The 23,426-nt window shown below is 46.8% G+C and overlaps 1 protein-coding gene and 1 long non-coding RNA gene across 2 annotated transcripts in view; one reads left to right on the top strand and one right to left on the bottom strand.

The window, feature by feature from the left end:
* Fbp1 (fructose-bisphosphatase 1) overlaps positions 1-17,893 on the bottom strand; it is a 29,027-nt gene extending 11,134 nt beyond the window's left edge. Inside the window, exons 1-3 of the mRNA XM_003468406.5 lie at positions 17,547-17,893; positions 2,053-2,215; positions 119-211 (exon numbers count right to left, since the gene is read on the bottom strand). Coding sequence (XP_003468454.3) covers positions 119-211; positions 2,053-2,215; positions 17,547-17,716 — 426 coding nt within the window. The 5' untranslated portion in view covers positions 17,717-17,893. The remainder of the gene's footprint in view (positions 1-118; positions 212-2,052; positions 2,216-17,546) is intronic.
* Positions 17,894-19,630: 1,737 nt separating this feature from the next.
* LOC134471190 (uncharacterized) lies at positions 19,631-21,367 on the top strand. The gene is made up of 2 exons (XR_010040499.1): positions 19,631-20,307; positions 20,771-21,367. It is a non-coding gene; the product is annotated as an uncharacterized LOC134471190 (long non-coding RNA).
* The last annotated feature ends 2,059 nt before the right edge of the window (positions 21,368-23,426 follow it).

Below are 23,426 nucleotides of genomic sequence, written 5' to 3'. Positions count from 1 at the left end.
TGCTCGAGCCTCAGAGTTTCACACTGCACATCCCCGGGGCTCCACATCATGAAAAGCCCGGCTCTCCTACCCCTTAACTTTTCTCTGGGTTCACACCAGGTGCTTGAAGTCATTTTACCTTTCTGTAGATGCCAAAAATGGTTCCAATGGACACAAGGCAGTCGATGTTGGAAGAGCCATCGAGGGGATCAAAACAGACCACGTATTTGCCCTGAGCAAAAAGAAACAGTTTTAAAATACGGTAATGCGGGTGTTGGGGACAGAACACTAGGTAGTAAAAGTGAGACTGGAGAGGGAACTTCAAGAAGTGTGAGTCTGTTTATACTTGGTTAGGGAAGATAAGATACGAGAATATAGGTGCCTGGATACAGCGGTGTAGCACCTGCTTGGCAAGTGCGAGGTCCTGAGTTCGATTCCCGGCTACCTACCAAAAAGGTATCAGAATATAAATAAGCTAAAAGATCCCTAGGCAGAAAAATACCATGTAGATTAGGAAGCACAGAGGAAGGTGAAAGAATACCAACAAACCATAATTTCCTAAGTCATTATCGAGTTGAATCATAATTTTCATTTGACTCCTGGCAAACAAAGGAAAAAGGGACCCCAGATAATCATCTGTTTCTCTTAATTGGTAAGGAGGAAAAAATTCTGTCCGCAAAGCGAAGACTTTGCTAAGAGTTCAGAGCTGTAAAAACTCCTCCTGCAGTTCTTCTAGGTGCCACAGGAGGCCGTAGTGCGGCCTTCTCAGCCACATGGGAAGCAAGCTCTGCCCAGGGAGACCCTGAAGACTGGTTCTTCCACTGGGATTCCGAGCCGTGTGCTGGAGCTGCCTGGCATGGGCTCCCAAGTTACTGTGTGCATCTAACTTTGCCCTCAGTGCCCTCATACTGGCGGTTTAAACGCGCTCTGTGAGTATTTACATGATTGAATTGGGTAAGTACTATAAAGCAGATTTTTTTTTTTGAGAGCCAGTTTACCATCTCACATACCAGAGAAATTTTCCATCTTTAAATTGATCTCTTTAAATGTGGTTTTAAAACGTTGTGCCCTGATTATAATTCCCAGACCTCCTGCTCTTAAAAAAAAAAATCCCCCTTGCCAGTGATGCAAAAAGAAGTGTAAACTGGAAAATGGAGACATTCCTACTGGACTAGAGAGCTCTGTGGTGACCTTCAATGAACGTTCAATGCTGAATTCACTCCGTGTGCCTAAGATTGCCAGGGACTATGAACGGCCCAGCAAGAAAAGAATAACTTTTCACCTGGCGCGCAGTGCTAGCTGTTTTAGGAATGATGCAAAACAAGTTAATAAAATGAGGCTCCCACACTCTTACTAAGCACGAGGCAGGAAGTCTCTTTAATATATCTTTTGGTTTTCTTTCAAAATCTACTCTTCCACCCGCTCCTGCATCTCAAACAGGGAAAAGGCCCATGCAACTGTATTTCTGGAAGTTACTTTTAATTGTGATGGTTTTATAAAAGCTGCATATACTCTTTTATTCTAATCATTTTCTTGTGAAGATCCCACACAGTGATGGTGAACCTTTTGGATCTTTAGTGATACAAACAGCCCATGACAGCACTTGTGCATAGGTTCGCCATCACTGTGTGTGCCAAGTAGGGTGCCAGGCGGGATACGGAAATAAGCATCATTTGTTCTCTGTCATCTGAAGCAAGCAGAACAATAGGCAATATGATAAGTTCCAACGCGTGAAAAAGGTGATAGAAATGTGACTTAAATCGGCAGCAGGGTCCTGTGTGAAGCTGGGAGTCCAGTGGATGGGGAAGTAGCCCAAGAGCAGCCACTGAGGTGAGCTTGAACCTGGCAATGAAAATTTAGGAACACTGTCCATAAAGAGATGATAACTGCGGGAACGATGGAGCTAGAGGACAGATTTGAGATATGGAAGTAAGGAAGAATCAGCAGAAAGACAACAGGAGGGATTTAATGTGATTCCTAGGAATCTGGGCTGGGAAAACAAGTGAACTCATGCATGCAGCTAAGAAGGAAACGGTTCCATGAAAACTCCCCACAGCCCACGTGCAGACCCACCCTTTTCTCTGGTTCTACGATAATGGCGTGTTTATCTTCTTCAGACACAAGAACACAGGTGGAGAAGGACGACTTCAGCATGTTCGTGACCAGATCATTAGAGAGGACATCCAGCTTCTTGACTTGATCGCCCGTCACATTGGTAGAGCCAGCGATGCCATAGCTAGAGGGAAGAGAACCATGAAAAATAAGCCAAGGCCACCAGAAAATGTAGATGTATACAAACCCCTGAAAGCAGGCTTGAAGGAGGGTTTAGAAGATACACAGTTTGGAAGAAACAAAACGAGAAAGTGGTTGTGCTCCGGATCAGCTCTTAGAGAGAAGCTGCCCACTCCCTTTACCCAGTACCTCTCACAGTATCTGCACACTTCAGTGGCAAAACCCATTTATCTCAATCCTTTTTGCCATTAGGGCTCCTAAAAGACCCTTTACAAATAGCTTTGCTTAACCATGCCTCCCTCACGGAATGTTTATTACCATACAGATTCTGTGCTTTACCAAGGAAAAGTTGGAGCTTTTTGTGTTTCTACTTTTGTCCACCAAGAAGCACCTCATGGGTGAAATAAATCATTCGAGAGACAAAGTGAGTGAGAAGCCTGGGCTGGAGTGGGCCTGGGTGTCAGCTGACTTAGCGAGGTTCTATGGCTTTATGGGTGCAAAGATCCCGAAGGAAAGGGGGCGTCTACTGGCTTCACAACCTCATGTTACTGGAGAGGAGGAAAGTCAGATTCTGAGACTCTTGTGGGCTTCTCCAAATCACACAGGCAGAGTGCAAGGACACAGCACTGTGGGTTCTCGGCCTGGGGGGCTCTTGAGGTCCCCACTGCCTCTTTAGGGAGTTATAGGAAAAGGAAAAGAAAGGGAATGGGGAGCCCAAAATTTGTACTTTATTTTTAAGCTACTTGCAGTTTAGTCATTGTAGAATTCTCAGACTCCAAGAGGCTGTTCAAAATGCAGGCTGGCTTATCAGAATGAGGGGAGGGCAGATTGTCACAGCCTGGGGTTGAGTACAGGTATAGGAAGGGGGCATATTTTACAGGATGGAGGCACAGAATAAAAGACTGGGTGAGGGAGAGGGAAGGGGAGTGCTGAAGATGCCCCAAGTGGCTGAAAGTGGGTGATAAGGGAGCAATCACACCCTTAGTGAGATCACCACCAGTGTTTTCCTGCAAACTGATTGTCACTGCTGTGTGACTGTCACTTTTAGCTTGTGAAAACACACTTTGCAACACATAACTTGCTTGTGCCTAGTTGGCAAAACCAAAGCCTTCTTAAAAACTGTCCAAATCTAAGGTCTGGCCTGACCGTGTCTAGGAAGGGACTCCAGTTGTCCCACCAAGCCCTGTCATCCGTGTCAGCCACTTTTGACACCAGCTCCTTCTTAGCCTGGCAATTAGTGTCTCATCCTCCTGCCTCCCAGCCTCTCCTTTTTCTTTTTTTTTTTTTTTAATTTTATTGAAGGAGAAAAAGAAAAAAAAACAGAAAAAGGGTACAAGTTATACAAAATTTCAAAAACAATAAACAGTAGGAAATCACTGGTTAATAGATTACATATTGTCATCTTAGAAATAGTTGTTCAAGTTACAAAATTAAAGCATATAAAGTGGACATTCAAACAGTGAGACTGCAAACAGTTCTGTTCAATGATTCAACAAAAACTCAGTAATATGGTTATCTATCTTATATGCTTAAATATACAAGCAGTTATATCCTTTAGAGCACTTTCTTTTCCTCTCTTTTTTACAATGACAATTACACATTTTGGGTTTTATTACTCCCATGGTTCTTATTACTTTTTTTTGAAGAGAATAAAACCAAATGTGATATAACAAAACAGAGTCAGTCAAATCAAAAGGATAGACATAGTACATAATGTAAAAACAGAATACAAAATGATCAACAATGGTTACCATAATGCCTCTTGCTATCTTAAAAAGAATTGCCTATATCATCAGTTATAATAAAATTGAACAAAACAGTAAAGAACAAAACCAATAAAACTAAAACAATGGAGACATTATAGGACTTCAAAAGAAAGTAATAGTTGGGGCTGAGGATTTAGCTCAGCAGCATAAGTGCCTGCCTTGCAAGCAGGCAGTCATGAGTTTGATCCCTGGTATCGATAAAAAATGAAGAAGACAAAAAAAGAAAATAATAGTCAAATCAGAATGGGCATCATAATGAATCTTATTGTCTTCATAGTTGTTGCCTCTACTCTCAAACTTGGTACTATCAAGCAAAACAGAATAAAGGAAAATCAGTCAAAACGATGGTGAGAGCAATACAGAGTTTCAAATTAAGTTAATAGAAATCAAAAGTGGGTTACTATAATATATCCTGCTATTTTAATTTATTTTTTCCTTAATTAAGTAGATAAAAGTAAATAATAAAAAAAGAGATTGAGATAAAAGAGGACATAACAAAACAGCACAGGTCAGAACATAACTATTTAAGCAAAATAGTGTTTCACCACAAGATATCCTGATATAAAAGAAGTTACCATAGTGTCTCTTTCCTTGAAATCTTTGAGTATGACTTCGTATACTATAGCATCAAACATATCAAGACAATGTAAAACCATTCAAGAGAATGACAGTATTACAGGGTATTTAGAACTAACTAACAGAAAATGAACAGTGGTTTCTGTATAACCTTCTTGTGTATAAAAAGTTTTTGCTTATATTATCACATATAATAAAATCCAGTAAGATACAACATGTTAAGACCAATGGAGACAGAAGAACAAAAGCTTGATCAGACTTCAAAACAAGATGATATTAAATCAGCACTAACTATTATGATGTCGTGTTTTCTCCAAAATAGCTGTTCCTACCATCCAACCTTCTCTGCCTCATTTCTGTTGAGCTCTTTTTCTGTCATTAGTTGTCAGTTTGTCTTCTTCATTTTGCTTTCTGCTCATTCATTGTGGCCTCTCTGCCACTATTTCTGGAATCTTGATATTTTTCTCTTTTAGAATGTCCTGCAGTATTCTCTGCAGAGCTGAATTGGTGGTTGCAAATTCCCCTAGTTCCTCTTTATCCTGGAAGCACCTTGTTTCTCCATTAATTTCTAGGGACAGTTGTGCAGGATATATCAATCTTGGCTGGAGATTATTGTCTTTCAAAGCTTGAATTATTTTGCCCCACGCTCTTCGTGATTTGATAGTTTGTGCTGAGAAGTCTGCTGTAATCCTGATGGGTGTTCCCTAGTAAGTGATCTGTTTCTTGTCTCTGACAGCTTTTAATATTCTGTTCTTATATTGGACTTCTGGAATTTTGATTATTATATGCTTGGGTGTAGTTCTGTTTGGGTTGTAGATGGCTGGAGTCCTGTACGCCTCATAGATCTGAGTATCTTTACTTTTTCCCATATTAGGGAAGTTTTCCTTGATTATTTCTGTGAATAGCCTTTGCAGTTCATTTGTTTGTATCCCTGCTTCTTCCTTTACATTCTTAATTCTTAAGTTATAGATCCTCTTATCATCTTCTAGCCTTTGTATTGTTACTGCTTGTTTCTTTGTTGTTTTTCAGAAGTTTTTCATTTCATGCTCCCACATTACAAATCTGTCCTCCAGTTCAGATAATCTATCCTTAGTTTCTTTTCTTTTCTTTTTCTTTTTTTTTTTACCGGTACTGGGGATCAAACTTATGACCGCCTGCTTGCAAGGCAGGCACTTATGCTGCTGAGCTAAATCCCCAGCCCCTATCTTTAGTTTCTTTCAATCTGTTATGCCAGTTTTCAATAGAGTTTTTTAATTTCCTGGTAATCTCTTTGAACCTGCTTCATGTATTCTACATTTTCTCTATTTTTTCCATCAAACAATTCTCCCCTTTTTTCCTGTTCTTCCATTCCACCATCTGTTTTTTCTTGGGAGGTGCTTAGCATTTCTTTAAATATTCTACTTATATCTTGCTTTACTTGGTTAAATACTTCACTTTTGAACTCATCGATGAGGTCCCAGAGATATCGCTTTATGTCTATTGGTGCCATGCCTGATATTGCATGTTTTCTGTCCTCATTCTCCTTTGCATTTACCTTTCCTGGATCAGTGTTCTCAGGATTGGGGACTGAGGACCCTTTCTTGTTGCTCCCTCTTCTCATACTTTTTGATCCTTCCATACAAGCATATAAAGGAGGCCCAGTTTCTTTCTTTGTTGGTTACAGTTTGTTTGAATTGCACTGGCTAGGTGTTCCCACCCACTGCAGTGTACTAGGGAGACACAGACCTGGGAAGCCTATGCTGGGCCTGCCCTTCCAGGTCAGTCAACCTGCTGAAGGCTTCACTATGTTAGGGTGTACTGCCAGGTGCAGGTACCTGGTTTGGGCCAGCCTACTGGGTCTTAGTCCACGGCGTCACCTAGGTCAAGTGCTCCCCACCAATCCCGCTTGAGAGAAGAGTATGTGATTGAAGTCACTGCAGCGTCCTGGTCCCAAAATGTCCTCTGTTGTAGCCTCCTAGTCTATGGAAGGTTCCTGTTCCTCTCACTCACTGCAGGTTGATGCAAGGCTCCCTGCCAGCTCTGCTCTCAATTTGGTTCACTGATTCCCACTCTCAGAGCTCTCACATCTCTGTCTCTGCTGTGCCGATTCAGATGCAGCAACTGCGGCAGGAAGTTCAAGCTGCGGTTTCCAGAGGCGTGGGTTCTAGCTTCAGCACTGAGACTTTAGCTGTTCCAGTAGTAGCACCGGGATTGCATTTCCAGTTGGTTTCTCTCAGCTTTGTTCGTTCCTGGGTCAGCAGGGTATATCTCCCTCTGCTTAGGACTTCCCCACACCACACCATTCCTGGAATCTAAGCTGGCTATATCAGAGAGCCTCTGTAGCTGCTGTTATCTATCTGCCATGGAAGTTCACTGTCACTCTTAATTCATGAATAAAAGACCAAGTTATCCATCAGAGCTGCAAGTTCTCTTTCATATTTTCTTTTTCTGATTCAACTGTGAAGCCAGCTTTGGGGAGAGGCAGAGTGAAGCCAAAGTCCAGGTGTCTCAAAGAGGTTCTACAGGGGCCACAAATGGAGGTGACTTTCCCTTGCTGGCTCCACTGGTGTGAAGACAGAGACCAGGCACAGTGTCAGCTCTGCAAGTCTCCTGCCCTCTGTGACCTCCTACCTTCTCGCATGTGCTCAGAGAAGGAAGCTAGAAGAGTACGTGAGATATGGGACACCCGGGGTCAGTCTTAACACAGCCCCAGGCAGCTGACAGATGCAGGAGGAAGCATTCAACTCTGGGGATGCCTGGGGAGTTGGGGGGAGGGGCTGAGTACACTAGGCAGATGGAGGGCACGTAAGAGAGGCATGGTGTGTTAGTCAATTTCCATTACTATCGTGAAACACCTGAGGCTGGGTACTTACAAAGGAAATAAGTCTACTTAACTCACAGTTGTGGAGGCTGAAAATCCAAACATCATTGTAATTATTCTGGTAAGTGAGGGTCCCCTGGCTGCACCCCTCATGACAGTGGTACCACAGTGACAGGAGTACACAGGACAAAGAGCAGTCACATGGTGAGACAGGAAGGCAGGGGGAGGGTGACATGACAGTCTTTTTTTTTTTTTTTTAATTGGTACCAGGGATGGAACTCACAACTGTCTGCTTGCAAGGCAGGTGCTTATGCCGTTGAGCTAAACCTCCAGCCCGACATCACAGTCTTACCACCTTTCAAAGGTCCACCACACTGGGGACAAAGCTCCCAGCACTGGGACCTTTGGGGACGTGCAAATCATAGCCAAGTCATACAGAGCACATGGAAAGGAAAGGCCTATTTCACAATTTGAGTCAAGCTTCACCTGCTTAGATATCATAGCCCCTTTTTCCTAGAAGCTTCTGAGAGGCCTGTTCGTGTGTTTGCTTATCTCACAGATACTCGGGCTCACCGGAGTATAGTGCTGAGCAGGAGAGGAGACCCCTTCCCTTCTGGAGCCTCTATTCTAGCAAGGCCCAACAAGAGGCAAGTGTCTCAGAATAAATGAGACAGTGGCAGAAGGGGCAGATGTTCACTATCCTAAAATAAAACCAGGGGACAGGTGGCAGGGTGGTAATTAGTTAATTCTGATGGGCAGGGAAGGTCCCACTGGGAAGGAGGCATTCAAGCAGAATGGTATTTTGAACATTTTTCATAAGAAAGGGAGTCTATGAAAATTTCCCAGACAAGCCCAAATAACACAGCCAGCAGTGGCTACAAAAAGAGTTCCACACGAATGATTCATCCAAAGATTTAAGTTCAGTTTTCACAGCTTTCCAAATGGAAAGGAGAAAGTACTATGGGCACATTTATATACATAGCTTTAAAACTATAGAGTCTTATTCCAAAGCAGCCTGCATCCAGGGAGCACCTAATTTCAGGAAGAGGAGACCCAGAGCAGAAAGCCCACAGAAGGTCCTTCTCGTTTTCTCTGCCAGATCTGGTCTGCAGACCTCTTGGTCTAGTTCCACCAGCCAGAAGAAACAAATTATCCCGTAACTGTGGCCCAGTCAAAGTTGCCATGATTTGTTTGTGCATTTCTCGGGCCTGCAGACTCAGCATTTGGCCAAATTGAAATGAGGCTCAAAGCAGGTTCTGTAGTCCTCGATCTTGCCCTGGCAGTGTCAAGAGAGGTGGCATGCCAAACCAGACCACAACCCAGGTTTCCACTCTTCTGCTCCAAGAAGAGAGAGCTTTTACCCTGAGGTCACAGAGGGACCTGAATGTGGAGAAACGAGGGTCACAGAGAGTGGCTGACCTGCTCGTGATGACCCAGTGCGGGCCATGTCCCACAGCGCAGGGATGAGCAGGGCAGGGGACCCTCCCTGACACCAGCCACTGATCCACAGCAGGCAACCAGCCAGTTCTTCCTGCCTTCAGGGTTCCATTACCACTGTGGGTGGTGGCCAATGTGTTAAGCTGTATTTTCCAGCTTTCTTTGAACCTCTTTACCCCAGTTAGGGTCTTTCTCCTATTCTAATAGAAAGATCTTTCTAGAGATAAATTATTCTGGGCCCCTCGAAGTCATTCAGTGTAAAACTTCTCTAGAACATGGGAATGAAGGACCTCCTCCCCTGCGAGCCCTGACATTAAAGAACCCTGCAAGAAAGCACAAGAAAATGAGGTGAAGGTAGGAACAGGATTCAGGAGAACAAATTCCCAGACTGCCAGTCAATCACACTACCATGTTGGTAAGAGATCTTTGGATATTCTTTGGCTCACATGTCAGTGTACAAAGGTAAATGGGTGCTTTGTTTCTCACACTGGGCTGCAATTTTCTGATCAGGAATCATGACCTTGATGACAAATGGGGATAGGTAGTTTCTTCCCACACTTCTGAAGGTGATTCAGAGGGCCCGAACTCTCCAAAGTGACACTTTTCCATGGGTCCATGAAAAGTCAGGAGTAGGCAAGGCTTTTGTGACTTTGACAGAGGAAGAAAAGTCATTAGAAAAAAATCTTCCTGGCACTAACTCCCCAAAAAGCAATGTGGTTTATTCTCTTGGTTTTTAGAAACCCCCTTAGAAACAGTTGCTTTCTGCAGGAGATCAGTTACATTCCTCTGAAGGACAGCCGGGTTACCCACTCTGTGTCCTGAGGAACACGCATGGAGGGTGTGGTGGCCTGCAGGACCAACCGCAGGTGTGGGCATTTGCTCTCGCCTGGTGAGAAGCCCAGGTCTCTGTTCAGCCCTCTGAACCTGGGCAGACTCTGGCCCCTGTCCGGTCCCGGTTTGGAAAGGGGCCTCCGTGCCAGTGACTGTGATGAGGAATGGATGGCACCAACTGCTCCAGATGGGGCAAAGCCTTTCCTGCACTGCAGGGCTCTCTGCCACGTCAGTTTTTTTGGCTACAATAAGGTGGTAACATCATACAATAAGGAGGGGAACATCATACAACCCTGAACAAAATAGCTTTCCCTGGGGCTGACTCATTCCTAGGCCAACACAGAGAGAGAACAAGCGAAACAGTGAAGCGATGGGTCAGCTTCTGCAAGTCGTGTGCATCTGGGTTTCTTCTCTCCTTTCCCAGCTGTCACCAGCAAAGAGATCCCTAGCAGCTGATGGTGCAGGCGGTGACTTCATCTGCCAGCGGCTTATCCAACTGAGAGCTACTACAGACGGAAAAGGCAATGCCGTGCGTTTTCTATGTATGTTTGCATGCCATGTGTGTTTGGGGTCTCAAAGAAGGAACGTCAGAGCATAGGGATGTAAGAGAAGAAGTGCCCGAGGAGAAAGCAGAAAGCCGAGGTCTGAGCCCACTGGCCGCCACTGCATTTAACCAGCTTTAGGTGCCCCATATGCCTTAGCAAGAAGTGAAGCCAGGCAGCCTGCGAGAACCCTGAATCGGGGCCCAGAGTCAAGTTGATTTCAGCTATTTTCAGGCATCTGCAGATTTTAGCTGGCGTCACAGAACTTGAAATGGAGAGAACAAGGTTGGAAGCTGTTCTATTCCAGAAGATCGAGGATGTTTGATTTCTACATGTCTGAGGCAAAGTTAAGATGTACTTGAGACCAGAAAAGAGAATAAAGAAAAATAGTACTCAGACAGTAATTTATATATTCTGAATCTCATGATTTAAATTTATAAAACACATACATAGTTACCCATAATCATCGGGAAAAAGCAGGGCTGAATCACAAGTGACGTATTCCTGTTTCTGATACGCAACTTGGTCAGGTAATAGGAGCACCTTCCTGATGCTGGCAGCCTGGGTGACATTTTCAGGAGTGAGACTCCAGTGTGAGTGACATCACAGGACTCCAGGGTCCTGGATGACGGGGCAGAGGGTCCGATCTCACAACTCCCAGCCTGACAGCACCAAGTGAGTCCACAGGCACGAAGACATGGCTTCCATGGTACCCTGCTCCCGTGGCCTCAGGGAGCCACTCTGCAGGAGCCACGGGGAGGGAAGGAGTGTGCAGATTTACCTGTCACCCTTGAACGTGCCATCCAAACCCTGACACGAGAGGGCGTGGTGCCACCTGCTTCGTGCAAGCACACTAACTCACCCACGAGGCCAGCCTTTTTACTTGGGGATGGATCTGTATAGACAGCCTGATTATTTTTTTCCTGGTGAGGGCTGAAGCTAGCTAGTGTCTAGGATGCCAGGTAAACGTGAAGGAATTCTCTGACAGAACTGAAACTCTTGGATATAAATGTCATGTTAGAGATGGTTTCGGGAGAACAAAGGTCTTTTAGTTCTTGAGACTGTTTATTGTGTTCAGCATATATCCTTAGCAGCTGGAAGATAGCCCAGACATACTAAGTGCTCATTTTGTGAATGGAGGAGTTCACTTAGACAGTAATAAAGGAACCCAAGGACTCCTAAGATTGTCAACATCATTAAACCCAGTGATTGATGATGCCTTCCCTCAGTTCAAACGCTCAAGACTCCCTAGCCTGATATAACCACGGCAGATTAATAGGCCTCCTGATAAAAGCATGCTTGCTGTACAAACTTCATGTCAGGGCAAGTGCAATGGCCTTTCCCTCCAGCCTGTTCATCAGGAGATAGTAGATGTAATGGTCAAGGCCACAGCCTGGGACTTTGGATTATGGGGCTCAACTCATAGCTATGCTGTATGCTAAGCAGCGTCTGTGATCTTTGCTTCTCCCCTGTAATATGGGAATACAGTATATTCACTTCACAGTACGAATAGAGAGGCAATCAGTGAGTTGAGACAGGTAGAGGGGTCAGAGGCAAGTGTGTACGAGATATTACTGTTCCATTTCCCACCCTTAGTTTCTTTGGCATTAATACATCCATGCTAAGAAGCAAGGTGGGGTCCTGGGAAGAACTGAGCTCCAGAAAGTCCTGGATTCAAATTCTGCCTTCTCCTCTTACCTCTGATGAGTTGTGTAAACTCTCCTTTGATTGTTCTTGGGCAGGTTTGTAAGCATGCTGGATAATGCCCATAATGCACTTGGTTCATGGAAGCACCCTTCCCTCACGAAAGTTGCACCTGTCGTTGCTCTAATGGACCCCTCAGGCATCCACTCAGTAACCATTAGTTGATGGGGTGGATGAGATGGGGTGACTGTCTCTAAACCAGTTTTTCAGGCAATCCTGGGAAGACAGGCGATACCTGAGTAATTGGGGTGGAAAAGTGCCCCAAGCTTACATTTGATAAGGTCTCATTGGGGATGTTATTTCATTTGAGGTGCTTATGATATCTCATTTCAATTTTATTCAAATGAGTTGGCTCTGAAAGCCCAACTAATTAAAGTAGGAAAAGAGCCCTGTCAGGATGTAAGCCTCTGTGACCTCTCCCAGGGACACAAAGTTCTTTTTCTGGACTTTGAGGGCCAAAACTGGATTTGAGAAGCAGTCCTTAATATCTCATCTTCGGCTTTTTCTGTAAACCTCATAGAAGAACTAAAACACTAGAAGTCATTTTAGTTCATAGAGGGGGAAATTCTTGAAGCAGAGGTTAATTTACCCAGTATTTTGAAATCCTTGGGAATGTGGATTAAATATTAGCATTGTCAGTCAAGTCTATGTTTCCAAGCTGGAATGAGCCATTTCACGGCCATGCAGTCTTTGCTACATGCAGATTTATGCTGATCCAGGAAAGTTGCCTCTCATGGCATTTCTGAAGCACAGAACTAGATAAAAGAATTGCAGTCTGGGCCTGCAGCATCAGAGGACAAGCTCTCTGAGGCTTCCTTGAGTGCAAACTGACTTAAGATAATTTCCTCCTGGTGTCAACACAACAGAGCATAGGCAGCAGAGGACACACAGAGGAACCAGGCACATTTTCAGAATATCCAACTGAGGAAAAAGAGAAGAAGGCTATTATTTTATCCTTATCACTAGAGTCCAAGATAACACTGAACTCGTTGATTGATTACATGGTAAATGACCAACCACTCACCCTGCCAGAAACATCCAGGGGTGAGTTCAGAGATATGTTGAAGAGGTTGCCAACCGAGCAGCATGTGAGGTCGTGCTCCAGCCTCAGTAGGATCCCAGAGGCTGAGCATCGGCAAACAGGGTGATGCCTGGCTGGCTGTGCTGCCCTGTGGGCAGGAAGAGACATAAAACTCTGCAGACTTGAAGATAAGCGCAAACAGGTATCAGCTGAGCTGTAACTGCAATGTAAAGGCTGAATTTCTTTATTTTCTCCCATCAAGCAACAGAGAGGACCTCATGTATCAAGCGACATTTCTGGACACAGGAGGAGCATGACAGGAGGGTGTTCCCTGGAACCAATCTGAGGTGCAGCACTGTTTTAACACGTGATGGGCTAGCCTGGAAGATATCCCTGCTCTGGGCATGTGGGCTGCTACTGCTAAGGAGTGAAAAGCACAAATATAAAAATAACGGTTTACTTTAAGAACTAAAAAATAATTTAAGAAAACAAAAATTACACTGATATTCAATGACTATGCTCGGTTCATCCTCTTATACCTCTCTGAGCTTGAAAACCCAGTGCTCCCAATCTCTCTAGTAGGGAAACTGAGGCTCAGAGATGTTAACATTGTATTATCCTCATAGAAACTAAATGGCAGAGCCGAGAAATTTAGCCCAGCTCCTCCTCTTTCCAAAATGCACTCTTCAACCCTCATGTTCCTGTCTTGCTAAATCCAGTCCCGAGTTTACTTCTCCTCTTCCTCTCTGCCTCAGGGTGAATGTGCCAAAATCCAGTTGCCAGTTCTTCAATGAGTGTTTCAAGCCCAAGAGCCAGATTGGCGCCTCTGCCTGCAGCCTGGAAAACTCCAACTGTGTAGCTTTCTACGGCCTCACATCCAATGTTTCCAAAATGTTCAACTTGTCTTTTCCTTTTTTCCCAGCTTCTAAAATTCAGCTCCTTCCTGGGAATTCTGTTTTTGTTTTTCTATTGTTTAGTTTTTCGATGGCCTGGCTCTGCTCTCAGTTGCTAGAAGCAGCTCTTTTTGAAAACCCCCTCACTGTCCTTCTCGTTCAATCCATGCTCAGACTCCAGCTTCCCCTGGGTCTCACCACTGCCCTCACCCCCAGTGCTGCAGGTCTAGCTGCCCCCTAACTTTTACCTTCCTTTTCCCATTGACTTTCTGAATATTGTCCAGTTACAGACTTCTATTCATATCTTTCAATTTAGCCACCACCCTGCCCACAAACCTTTACTCTCTCCTTTGGCAAATGCCCCAAATTGTAAAGTGATCACAATTGCCAGTGGATGCTTCCCCATCCACAAATGCCCCAGCAAGTGTGCACCATGCCTTGGTCAAGTGAAATGAGCATCTCTTGCAGGGACACTTTCCCAACCCAGAACCTCTCCTCCTATCACTGCCCAGCCTGGACGGCTCTATAGCCATCAGGCCCTGTGGACTGCCTTTTAGTCCCCATGGTAAATGCCAGTTTGATGTCCCATAATCCTTTGCACCTGTCTGGAAACTATGAAAGCAGCTTTCAGAACCATGTTGTGTTTTATAACTAATTCCACACTTGCCTTGTTTTTCCTCTAGAGTAAGCTCTGTGCTGTTCCACTCTCAATCTCTTCTGGAACTTTGCACATTGTGGGTGTTTGGAATCAGTTTGTGAAATGGCATGGACCCAGTGCATTCTTCATGCAGCGATGTGGAAATGTGTACAAAGGGAAGTCAGCTACCCACCAGCTCCGCAGGACGGAAGAGCACAAGCCACCAGAAGATCAACTTTCCCCCAAAGGAACAAAAACAAAGAAGTGGGGAAACACTTGAATTCATCATCTGATCTATGAATTTACCAGTTTGACCCACAGGTTGCTCATTGTTCTGATAAAACCAGAAGTTTGCTTCCTCTTGGCACGCATCTGCATGCCCTCTCACCAGACAGTGAGGAGCAGAGAGCAAAAGCCGAGAGATAAGGCTTCAAGGGCATATTTGCAATAGTCCTTGGGATGTCATTTGTACAACAAGGGTAACTGATGAATGAGATTTAGAGTTTATGATGAGGTTTAACACTCCTTTTTTGTGGTGCTGGAGATTGAATCCCTGACCTTGTGCATGCTAATCAAGCACTCTACCACTGAGCTTTACTCCCAGCCAAGCTTTAATGGGTTTTTTAGGGGAAAAAAGTCTAAGCTGGGGCTCTGGAGATCTAATCCATGGACCAAATCAGTCTTCTCTGGCCTCAAAGCCCTCATCTGTACAAGAAGAAAACTGGATTAGGTAGCTTAAGTCTCTTTCAGTTCAAAATGTCTTAACAGAAACAGCGAAACTGAGCGTAATGGTCACTTCAGGCTGTCAGAGATGGAGGTCCAGAGTGTGGGCAGGTCAGACCCTCTGTTTCTGCTCTTGATGACTGCCTGACGAGAGGGCCAGGGTGAGTTTCATAAACTGGTCTCGGTGACATTCTCACACATCTGCAGTCATCACAGCCCTCCGGGTGCTTCCACATCTAGGGTGAATCTTTAGTACTAATAAGCCCTTTGCAGGTGTGTGGGCTTTTCACCAACATATCACAGCCTGTAATGAATATAATTTGGAGGCCTGGCTTGAGATCTTGTCTTCTTGCTAACCCACCTGACTACATGTCATACTGAGAGCTGTCAATTTCTTATTTTCCCACAAGAGTTTTTATGCTTCACAATTCTGGTGCTCTCTGACAGCGATCTGCATAGCCAGGTATCAACACTTATTCCAACACTGTAATAGTTAAAGAGCAGTGAAAACCTAAATGTCCCCAAATAGAGACATTTATGAGAGTCTCATAACTCATGACGCATCTGTGCAGTGGAACAGCATGCAACAGTTAAAAAGAAGAGGAGAGATTTTATAAGCCCTGACAGTGAAGGATGTGCTTTATATAAAGTTGAATAATAAATCAAACTGCAGAAAAGCATGCTAAGGGTGATCCCATTTTGTTTGGTATTTACATTGAGGAGCAAATACATGTTCATGTATAAATTTATATAAGGAGGTATTTCAGAAAATAACTAGGAAATGATTAATAGTAAATATCCGAGGGAGTGGGTAAGAAGTTTCACTTTTCCTTGGTGCTTTTCTGAATAAGTTGATGATTTGGGGGGGCGGGGTGTCCGTGAGTGCAACTCACTAAGCAGTTACAACACTATCAATAAGATTGTTTTAAAAACTGGTGTTCACCACTGTCTAGTCTAAAAGCACACATTTCACATAGCTTATTAACCTCTTTTCCAGGTTCCACTATTTGAGTTATTTAAAAGTGAGGCACCCCAAAGCAGCTTTTGTGCTTTTGAGTTTCTGGGTGTTGTGAAGGGTTCTGATATTTTGAAAGAACAAAATAAGAAATGATAAGCATTTTTTTAAAAAGAACTCCCTGCCCCTCAAAGAGAGTTAAAGCTGTGAAGCTACTGGTATTTGTAAATTAAATCTGAAGTAAGGTTTTGCCTGAGTGTGTCTGCTAATGTAAAGAATGCTTAGAAAGTTCTTATAAAGAGGGGTTGGGGTGAAATAGCAAAGGTCGTCGCTTTCCTTAACAAACCCTGGCTCTCATAGGCTTCTCTCTCAGGAATTAGCTAAACCAACCAATACTGTGGGACTGAGATTACCAGGAAAAGGAGTTCAGGATGTGCTATTGGGGGAAAGCTTTCCAGTGTGTAGAGGTGCTTCTCAAAGGAGCAGGACTGCATTTTCCCAAAGCAATGATGAGCAGGATGTACGTTTTGTGTGTGTAGAATTCAAAGGTGTGTGTAACGTTACCAGTGCCCAGGGCAATCCGAAGACCGGTTAGATATAAAATACTTGAGCACAGAAGAACAAACCAAAGCTTGTTGTGTGACTTACAAAATGCATCACTACAAGAAGGCGCCCCGAGTCCCCACATTCCCTGACTTATTCGCGGCTCACAGTGGGGGATCCGTAGACCAGTGGCCTCCATTCCCCATAACAAGAGAACATCTTGGAAACGCAGAATTTCAGACCCCACCCCGACCTACTAAAAGAGGGTCTCCATCCTAACAAGACCCCCACGGCTCCTGTCACGCTGAAGTCTGAGAGGGACTCCCTAGGGCATTTTGAGCCCCTTGTGAATCTGGGCAGCAAGGGCTGCGCAAACCATGCCGCTAAGGGGCAGAGGTCGACAGCCCGCAGGGTGAGTGCGCTCTCGGCAGGCGCAGCCCCTGGGGTGCCGCGCACCAAGCAGTGCTGCTCCCCGTCCTGGGCACGCAGACCGCCTCCCAGCCTCCTCGGGCCCACTCCCTCCCACCAGGGAGGTTCCGGGTTGGACACCTGACTTGGGAGGCCACTTCCAAAGGGAATAAAGGGCAAAGAAGAGGAACAGAAAGGAAGCACCCTGCCCCCGCCCCAGCTCTCACTTTCCTAATTGAGGCTCTGAGTGGGGGGGGGGGCACAAGAGCAAGGCCTTGCAGTCCACTCAGGTGTGCGCCTGGGGGGCAGGGGTGCACCTGCGGGGCAGGTATGCAGGTGGGCACCTGGAGGTCAAGAGAAAGGGGCAGGAGGGTTTGAGTGCAGCTCAGCAAGTTTCGAAAGAGACGGAGATTCTCAGGTGTTAGACAGGTGGACAGGCAGACAGGAGGGGGACCGGAGAGCCGACCGACGAACGGACGCGGCCCAAGGCCTGACTCACAGCTGCGCGATGCCCGCCTTGCGCACCGCCGAGGAGATGGCTTTGACCGCGGTGCAGAGCGAGTTGAGCAGCTGGGTCAGCTCGCCAGTGCCACGAGCCTTCCTGCCCTCCTCCATGACGAAGCGGGTCAGGGTGCTGATGTCCGTGTCGAAGGGCGCTTGGTCCGCCATGCTGGGCCGGGCTGCAGGTGCAGGGCTGCAGGTGCGGGCGACAGACGCGGGCAGCGAGGGAGCGCCACAGGTGCAGGCAAGGGTGCGCGCGACAGGTGCGGGGGCAGGAGGACGCACGCACAGTGCTGCGCGGAGCTTGCAGCGACACCCGCCTGGTCTGCAGAGTCCCTGCGGGAGCGTCCCAAGGGAACCTATAGGGCCAGGTCCCCGCGCCCCGCCCCAGGAACACCCGCGCTCCGCCCTCTCGGATCCGCCAGCCGGGTCTGAGGTCCGGGATCCCGCCCGTGCGCACCCACCCCAACCTAGTGCTCCGCCACACCTCGGCTCAAGCTAGGGCCCGAGTGTGGGGCATGACCGCGAGCCTTCTGCACCTGCTCATTCAGCCCTCCAAAATCTGCAGGGCGACGCGTGATCGCCGCCCCTCCTTAAAATAGCAAACAGAAGTTCAGCGAGGTCAAGGAATTTGCTCTGCACCGCACAGCTAGACCGAGAAGCAGGCGCTCAGGGCCTTGTAGACCTGAACTCCGCGCTGCAGCACTCACGGCTGCCTCTCTGGGCTCGCAGCCTTCTGTCCACCCTGGCTCCTGCCTCCACGGACTCCGAACAGGCGGAGCCCCGGTGCCCCGTGTCCCTTGCCTGCCTCAGAGGCCTCCTCTTCTCGAGTCCTAAAACTGAAAAGTTACAGGGCTGTAGTTTCATCACGTTTGCAGGGAAAAGGGTTACACTCACTACCTGCAGGGAGTGTCAGGGGCTGGAAGAGGGTGGTCCTGGGAGAGTGCCTGGCTCAGAGCCCCACTTGGACCCGCGCACACCGGAGACAGGTTTCTTCCTGACACTCGCATAGCTGGGGAGCTCACTGCCTTTTGAGACAAATCGTTCCTGCGAGGGGCACTGCTCCACATGATGGTCAGGGTACAGCCTCTGAGCTGCATGGCCTGGGTCACCTCTGCCGCTTGCTCATTGCGTGAGCCGGCACAGGTGACAGGACCTCCCTCCGCAAGTCTGCTCATATGTAGATTGCGGCTGCCTCACAGGACTGCTGGGAGATCACAGCGGTACAGGTACGGCACAGTCTGAGGACAGCACCCTCCTGACGTCTGAGGATTGTGTGAACCCCGCTGCTCCCATCTGAACCCAGGCGAGAAGCTCTCCAGTCCTCCATCCAAAGGCGCTGCAGGAACAAGGGGATTGGCAGCCTCAGCTGCTCTTCCCTGGTGTACAATTATGTCCTGTACAGGGCGCACCTTGGCAGGGTCAAATCCATACAGTAATGCCCATCGTAGGGTGTTAGTCAGAGCCAGAGGGAGGAGCAGGCGCGGGGGGGGGGGGCCAGAGCCGTCTGGCATGGGGTGCTTGAATGTGGGACTTCCCCCTCCTGCTCACCCACCCCACTGCAGAGCTGCTTCTGTTACTGCAGTGGGTCTCTTCTTCCCTTCCAGTGTGGGGCATAACTGATTTGACGCCATGGTGCAGACTCCAGTGGCGTGGGACATGTGTGGCAGTGCTGTCAAGAAACAGTGATTGCCCAGTTTCCTTATGTGGCTTGCACAGAGGCGGTGGGCTGGGGTTCCAGACAGGCAGCCAGCTGAGCAGGACGGGTCTGGAGGGTGCTCACTGCCCCTCCACCACTACTGAGCCAGAGCATTGCTGCTTTGCCCCCTGGAGAGGAGTTAATTTGCGCCATTGGGGGGGGGGACCAAGAACTTCTGAGAGAGGGATCCCCCTCTGGGGGATCCCCGCTCCCCTGGCCTTGAGGCCTCAGCAGATGATGGAGATAGGTCCTGAAATCACTGGAGAACAGAAGTTAACAATCATATCGTCAAGCTATCATCTACTCAGCACTGGCCAAGCTTGCCACACTGACCAAACACTTTACTAAGCCCAACACCCCCACTGGTGGCTTCTAATCAAGCTCATCTTTATAAATGAGGAAGCCTAAGCCTTTCAAGGTCAAGTAGCTTGTCCAAGACCTCTGGCCTGTCAGGAAGTGGCAGAATCAAGACAAACCCTGTTCTGTGTTGATTCCGAACCTCACGTCCCCACGGGCCTTCTGTGTCCTGCTAGGGGGTCTGTTATGCCTCCATATCACACCTCCAGGGCAGGACGGCCTCTGAGCCCACCTACTGAAGCTTTGAAAATCGGTTCTCTGAGCTGCCCACTTATTAGCTCTGGGGCAACTTCTTAGGTCTTGTTCATTCATTCTTTCACTCAGCAAAGAGGGCACCTGGTGTGTGTCAAACCATATCATATACTGGGATTACCACGATGAGTAGGAGAGACACATTTCTATCCATTTGAACCTTGTATTCTTCGTGGAGGAGAGAGGAACCAAAATCACACAACCAACAAAGACGTAAAACCTTTTCAGGGAGCAAAGAGTACTGTGAGGATTGTAAATCAGGATAATGAGGTAGAAACTAATCAAGGAGAGAAGCTTTCTTAGACAATGACCTTTGTTCTAGGACTGAACAGCAAGAAGGAATGGAGCAAATGAAAACTTACAAAGACCATATATGGAAAAATAAGCAAAAAGTGTTGCAGATGCAAAGGCCCTGAGGTTGGATGAGCAAGCATATTCAAGGAACAACAAGGTAAGGCTGGTGCAGCTACAAGGGTAGACGAAGGAAAAACCAGGCTGGAAAAGGAGGCAAAAGATGGGTATGAAAGACCCTGCAGGTCATGGCAGGGTGCTTAGGTTCTGTATGTAGTACAGTGAGAAGCCGTACTGAAGAGTGTCATGATTTCATCTAAAAACTTAAGGGTAGAAGCCAGGAGACCCAGCTGAATCAGTTGTGTCCAGCCTCTATTTAATGGCCTGTCAAATACGGGAATGCTGCTGCCATGTTCCTCATAAACCTTTACTCGTCCGCTAGACTTTCAGTTCTTTCAACGCTTCCCCAGCTCCATGTTTTCCCACCCCACTCTGACCTCTCGGTATTCCTCCCAACACCACGCCATTTCTAACATTCTACTTCTCTACCTGTCTGCTCTGCCCCGCGCAGCCATGGGCTGCTCTTCCTTCTAAGAAAAGGCTTTATTTTCTTGTCCCTGCAGGTAACCCTGGGAGCCCACTGACAGCCAGTCGGGTCAGAGGGGGAATGTTGAACTATGCTGCTGTTGGAATAAATCACTCAGCTCTTCCTACAAGGGTGTCTGAGGCTGAGATACTGCAGCAGAGCTGAGGTAGGAGGTGGAGCCAGGACAAAACAGAGAAATCACACAGAGAAAGAGGCCAGAGTAAGGACCCGTATGTGAAAACATTGGGAACTCAACAGATAAAAGCTCATTCCGTCTTCCTGAAGACCCACGAATGTGCAAAACTGCAGGTATCTGACCCCGGCCTGTGTCCAGCCTCCACCCTCATTTGCCCTGTGGTTTTGTCACCCATCCCAAGGGTGGGCTCTGGACACCATGATGTGTCAGCTGAAAACCTTGTACAGTCAAAGCTCCTCCTCCCAGACGGTGGCCGGGTCAGGTATCCTGTTGGGCCAGGGCTCCTGTCAATCCCCAGCTGTGGATCTTCCTAAAATTCCAGGACCCCAAGAGGCCCAACACCTGCCCCTGCCGAGGCCATGAGTCTCCTCTCCAGCCCGATCCCACCCTGTGGCCCCACTTCTGTCATCTGTAATAAAGCTTACTTTTGTTATTTCTCTTGAGTGTCCTGCGCAGTTCTTTGTTTGAAATACCAAGAACTTGGAAATAACCCACCTAGGACACCCCCATCTGATAACACAGCTGCTCGAAGTGGGGGCAAAGAGACCAAGATGTTACAGATCCTGTCATTGGCTACAGGTGTCCTGGAAGGGGACAGCATGGGATGGGGCGCTGTCCAGCAGAGGCAATCCCAAGGAGGGCTGGTAGCTCAATAATGCCTACTCCTGGGAGCTGGGGGACAAGTTCTGTCCTCAGTGAGGAGTTTAGTGACAGCTTACAGCATCCATTACCATCACTGTGGAAGATGTGGCAGCTGGAGGAGAGACGGGGCCTATTTCTGCATCTCTTAGCTTTTCTCCCCTCTCTGTATCATCACACTCAGTTTCTCCCCTTGAAGTACTACGTATTGCACGGTCATTCCTAGGGCTATGAGCTACCAGCTCAGCACTTCCCTCAGATTCCAGCAAAACGTCATGTTGAACTCCTACTAGGCTACACTAGTGTCCAGTTCCTAGTCAATAACGGTCCTAGAGATAACATGGCTCTTTCTAACTCATAAAAGACGTCAATAACCCCCAAAATTATATATGAGCTTTCTGTGACTATAGCCAAATACCTGAGGTAATCCAGCTTATAAAGAGTAAAGGTTTATTTTTGGCTCACAGTTTTGGAGCTCTATTGCTTTGGAGCTGTTGCAAGGTAGCATCTCACAGTAAGATCTTGAGATGGAAAAAGCTGGTCACAGAACAAGCCAGTTAGCAAAATAAATAAATAAATAAATAGAAATAAAGCAGGTGAGGTTGGAGTCTCCTCATCCTCTTCCATGTCCCTGGCGACCTATGGACTTTCTGTAAGTCCCCGTCTCTCAAAGTTTTCACCACCTCTCAGTAGCAACATCCCAGAGCCCAGGCCATTAGCCCAAGGGCCTTTGTGGGGCACTTTTCCAAACCATGTTCCCATATACAGAGTCAGTGACACCTTATGTATGTGTTCAGTTCACAATGACTGGCGCCCTGAAGACATTAGGTGTGAGATAAGTGTCCAGGGCGGTAGCCCAGGTGGAGCATTCTGGAGCCAAAGAGAGGGTTAGGAGTTCAGCAAGAAAGCTGAAGTGAGTTCCAAGGACAGTGAGGCGACCAGGGGGACAGAGCAGAGATTGTCAACCAGAGAGCAGCCCCCACGCATAGAGAGAGTGGCTCAGACTGCGGGGAAGGGGTAACGAGCCCTGGGGGACGGCGTTTGGGTGCTGTCCTGCAAGCCACTCTGTGAGGACGGACTTGTACCTGTGGAGCTGGGCAAATGCCAGTGTCCTGCCTAGAGCTGACGTCCAAGGATCCTTGACTTTCACTAAAAGGATGAGGGCTCACCTGTGGGCCTGTGTCCGTGTTCTTCATTTTGAGCTTCTGTCTTAGAAAATGCTAGAAAAATTCAGCAAAGGACAATATGGAGCTTCCACGCGTGGAGTGTTTGTGTGTGGCCCCTCTGTCTTTCAGCTGATTTAGTCCTTGTTTCCATCCCATTCTCCATGCAGGAGACCAAAGATTTTTTAAAAATTTGTTTTTAAAGAGGGTAAAATTGAACAGAACAGAACAGAACAAAACAGAACGTGAGAAAGCAATGTAAGAGACATAAATTTCAAAGATCAAAGATCTTCACCTATCTATTGTGTTGTCTGTTTTCTTCCAACTAGTTGACCATATCGTCACATACTGACAATTCACATGAAACAACATAGTGTAGAACTGATCTGAACAAAATGAAGAAGGCATTTTAGGTCTTCAAGATCAGATTGTCAACAATAGTTGTCATAGTCTCTCTTCAAAATAGCTGTCCATCCCTTCATGTATGTTGAAATTAAACAACAACAAAACAGGCTAAAATCACTCTGAACAAAGAATAATAGTATTTCTGGATTTCACATCATGATGCTACAGAATCAGCACTGGGTACCTTAGTGTCTCTTTTTCTTCAAAGTAGTTGTGCAGGGACAGGGGATTTAGCTCAGCAGCATAAGTGCCTGCCTTGCACCTGATACTGGAAAAAAAGATTCAAAGTA

This window comes from Cavia porcellus, unplaced genomic scaffold (assembly GCF_034190915.1).
Source record: "Cavia porcellus strain 051 isolate PalLab524CR breed Dunkin Hartley unplaced genomic scaffold, mCavPor4.1 scaffold_17, whole genome shotgun sequence".
In the NCBI taxonomy this organism is placed as follows: domain Eukaryota; kingdom Metazoa; phylum Chordata; class Mammalia; order Rodentia; family Caviidae; genus Cavia; species Cavia porcellus.
This window is presented reverse-complemented; position numbering and strand designations above follow the sequence as displayed.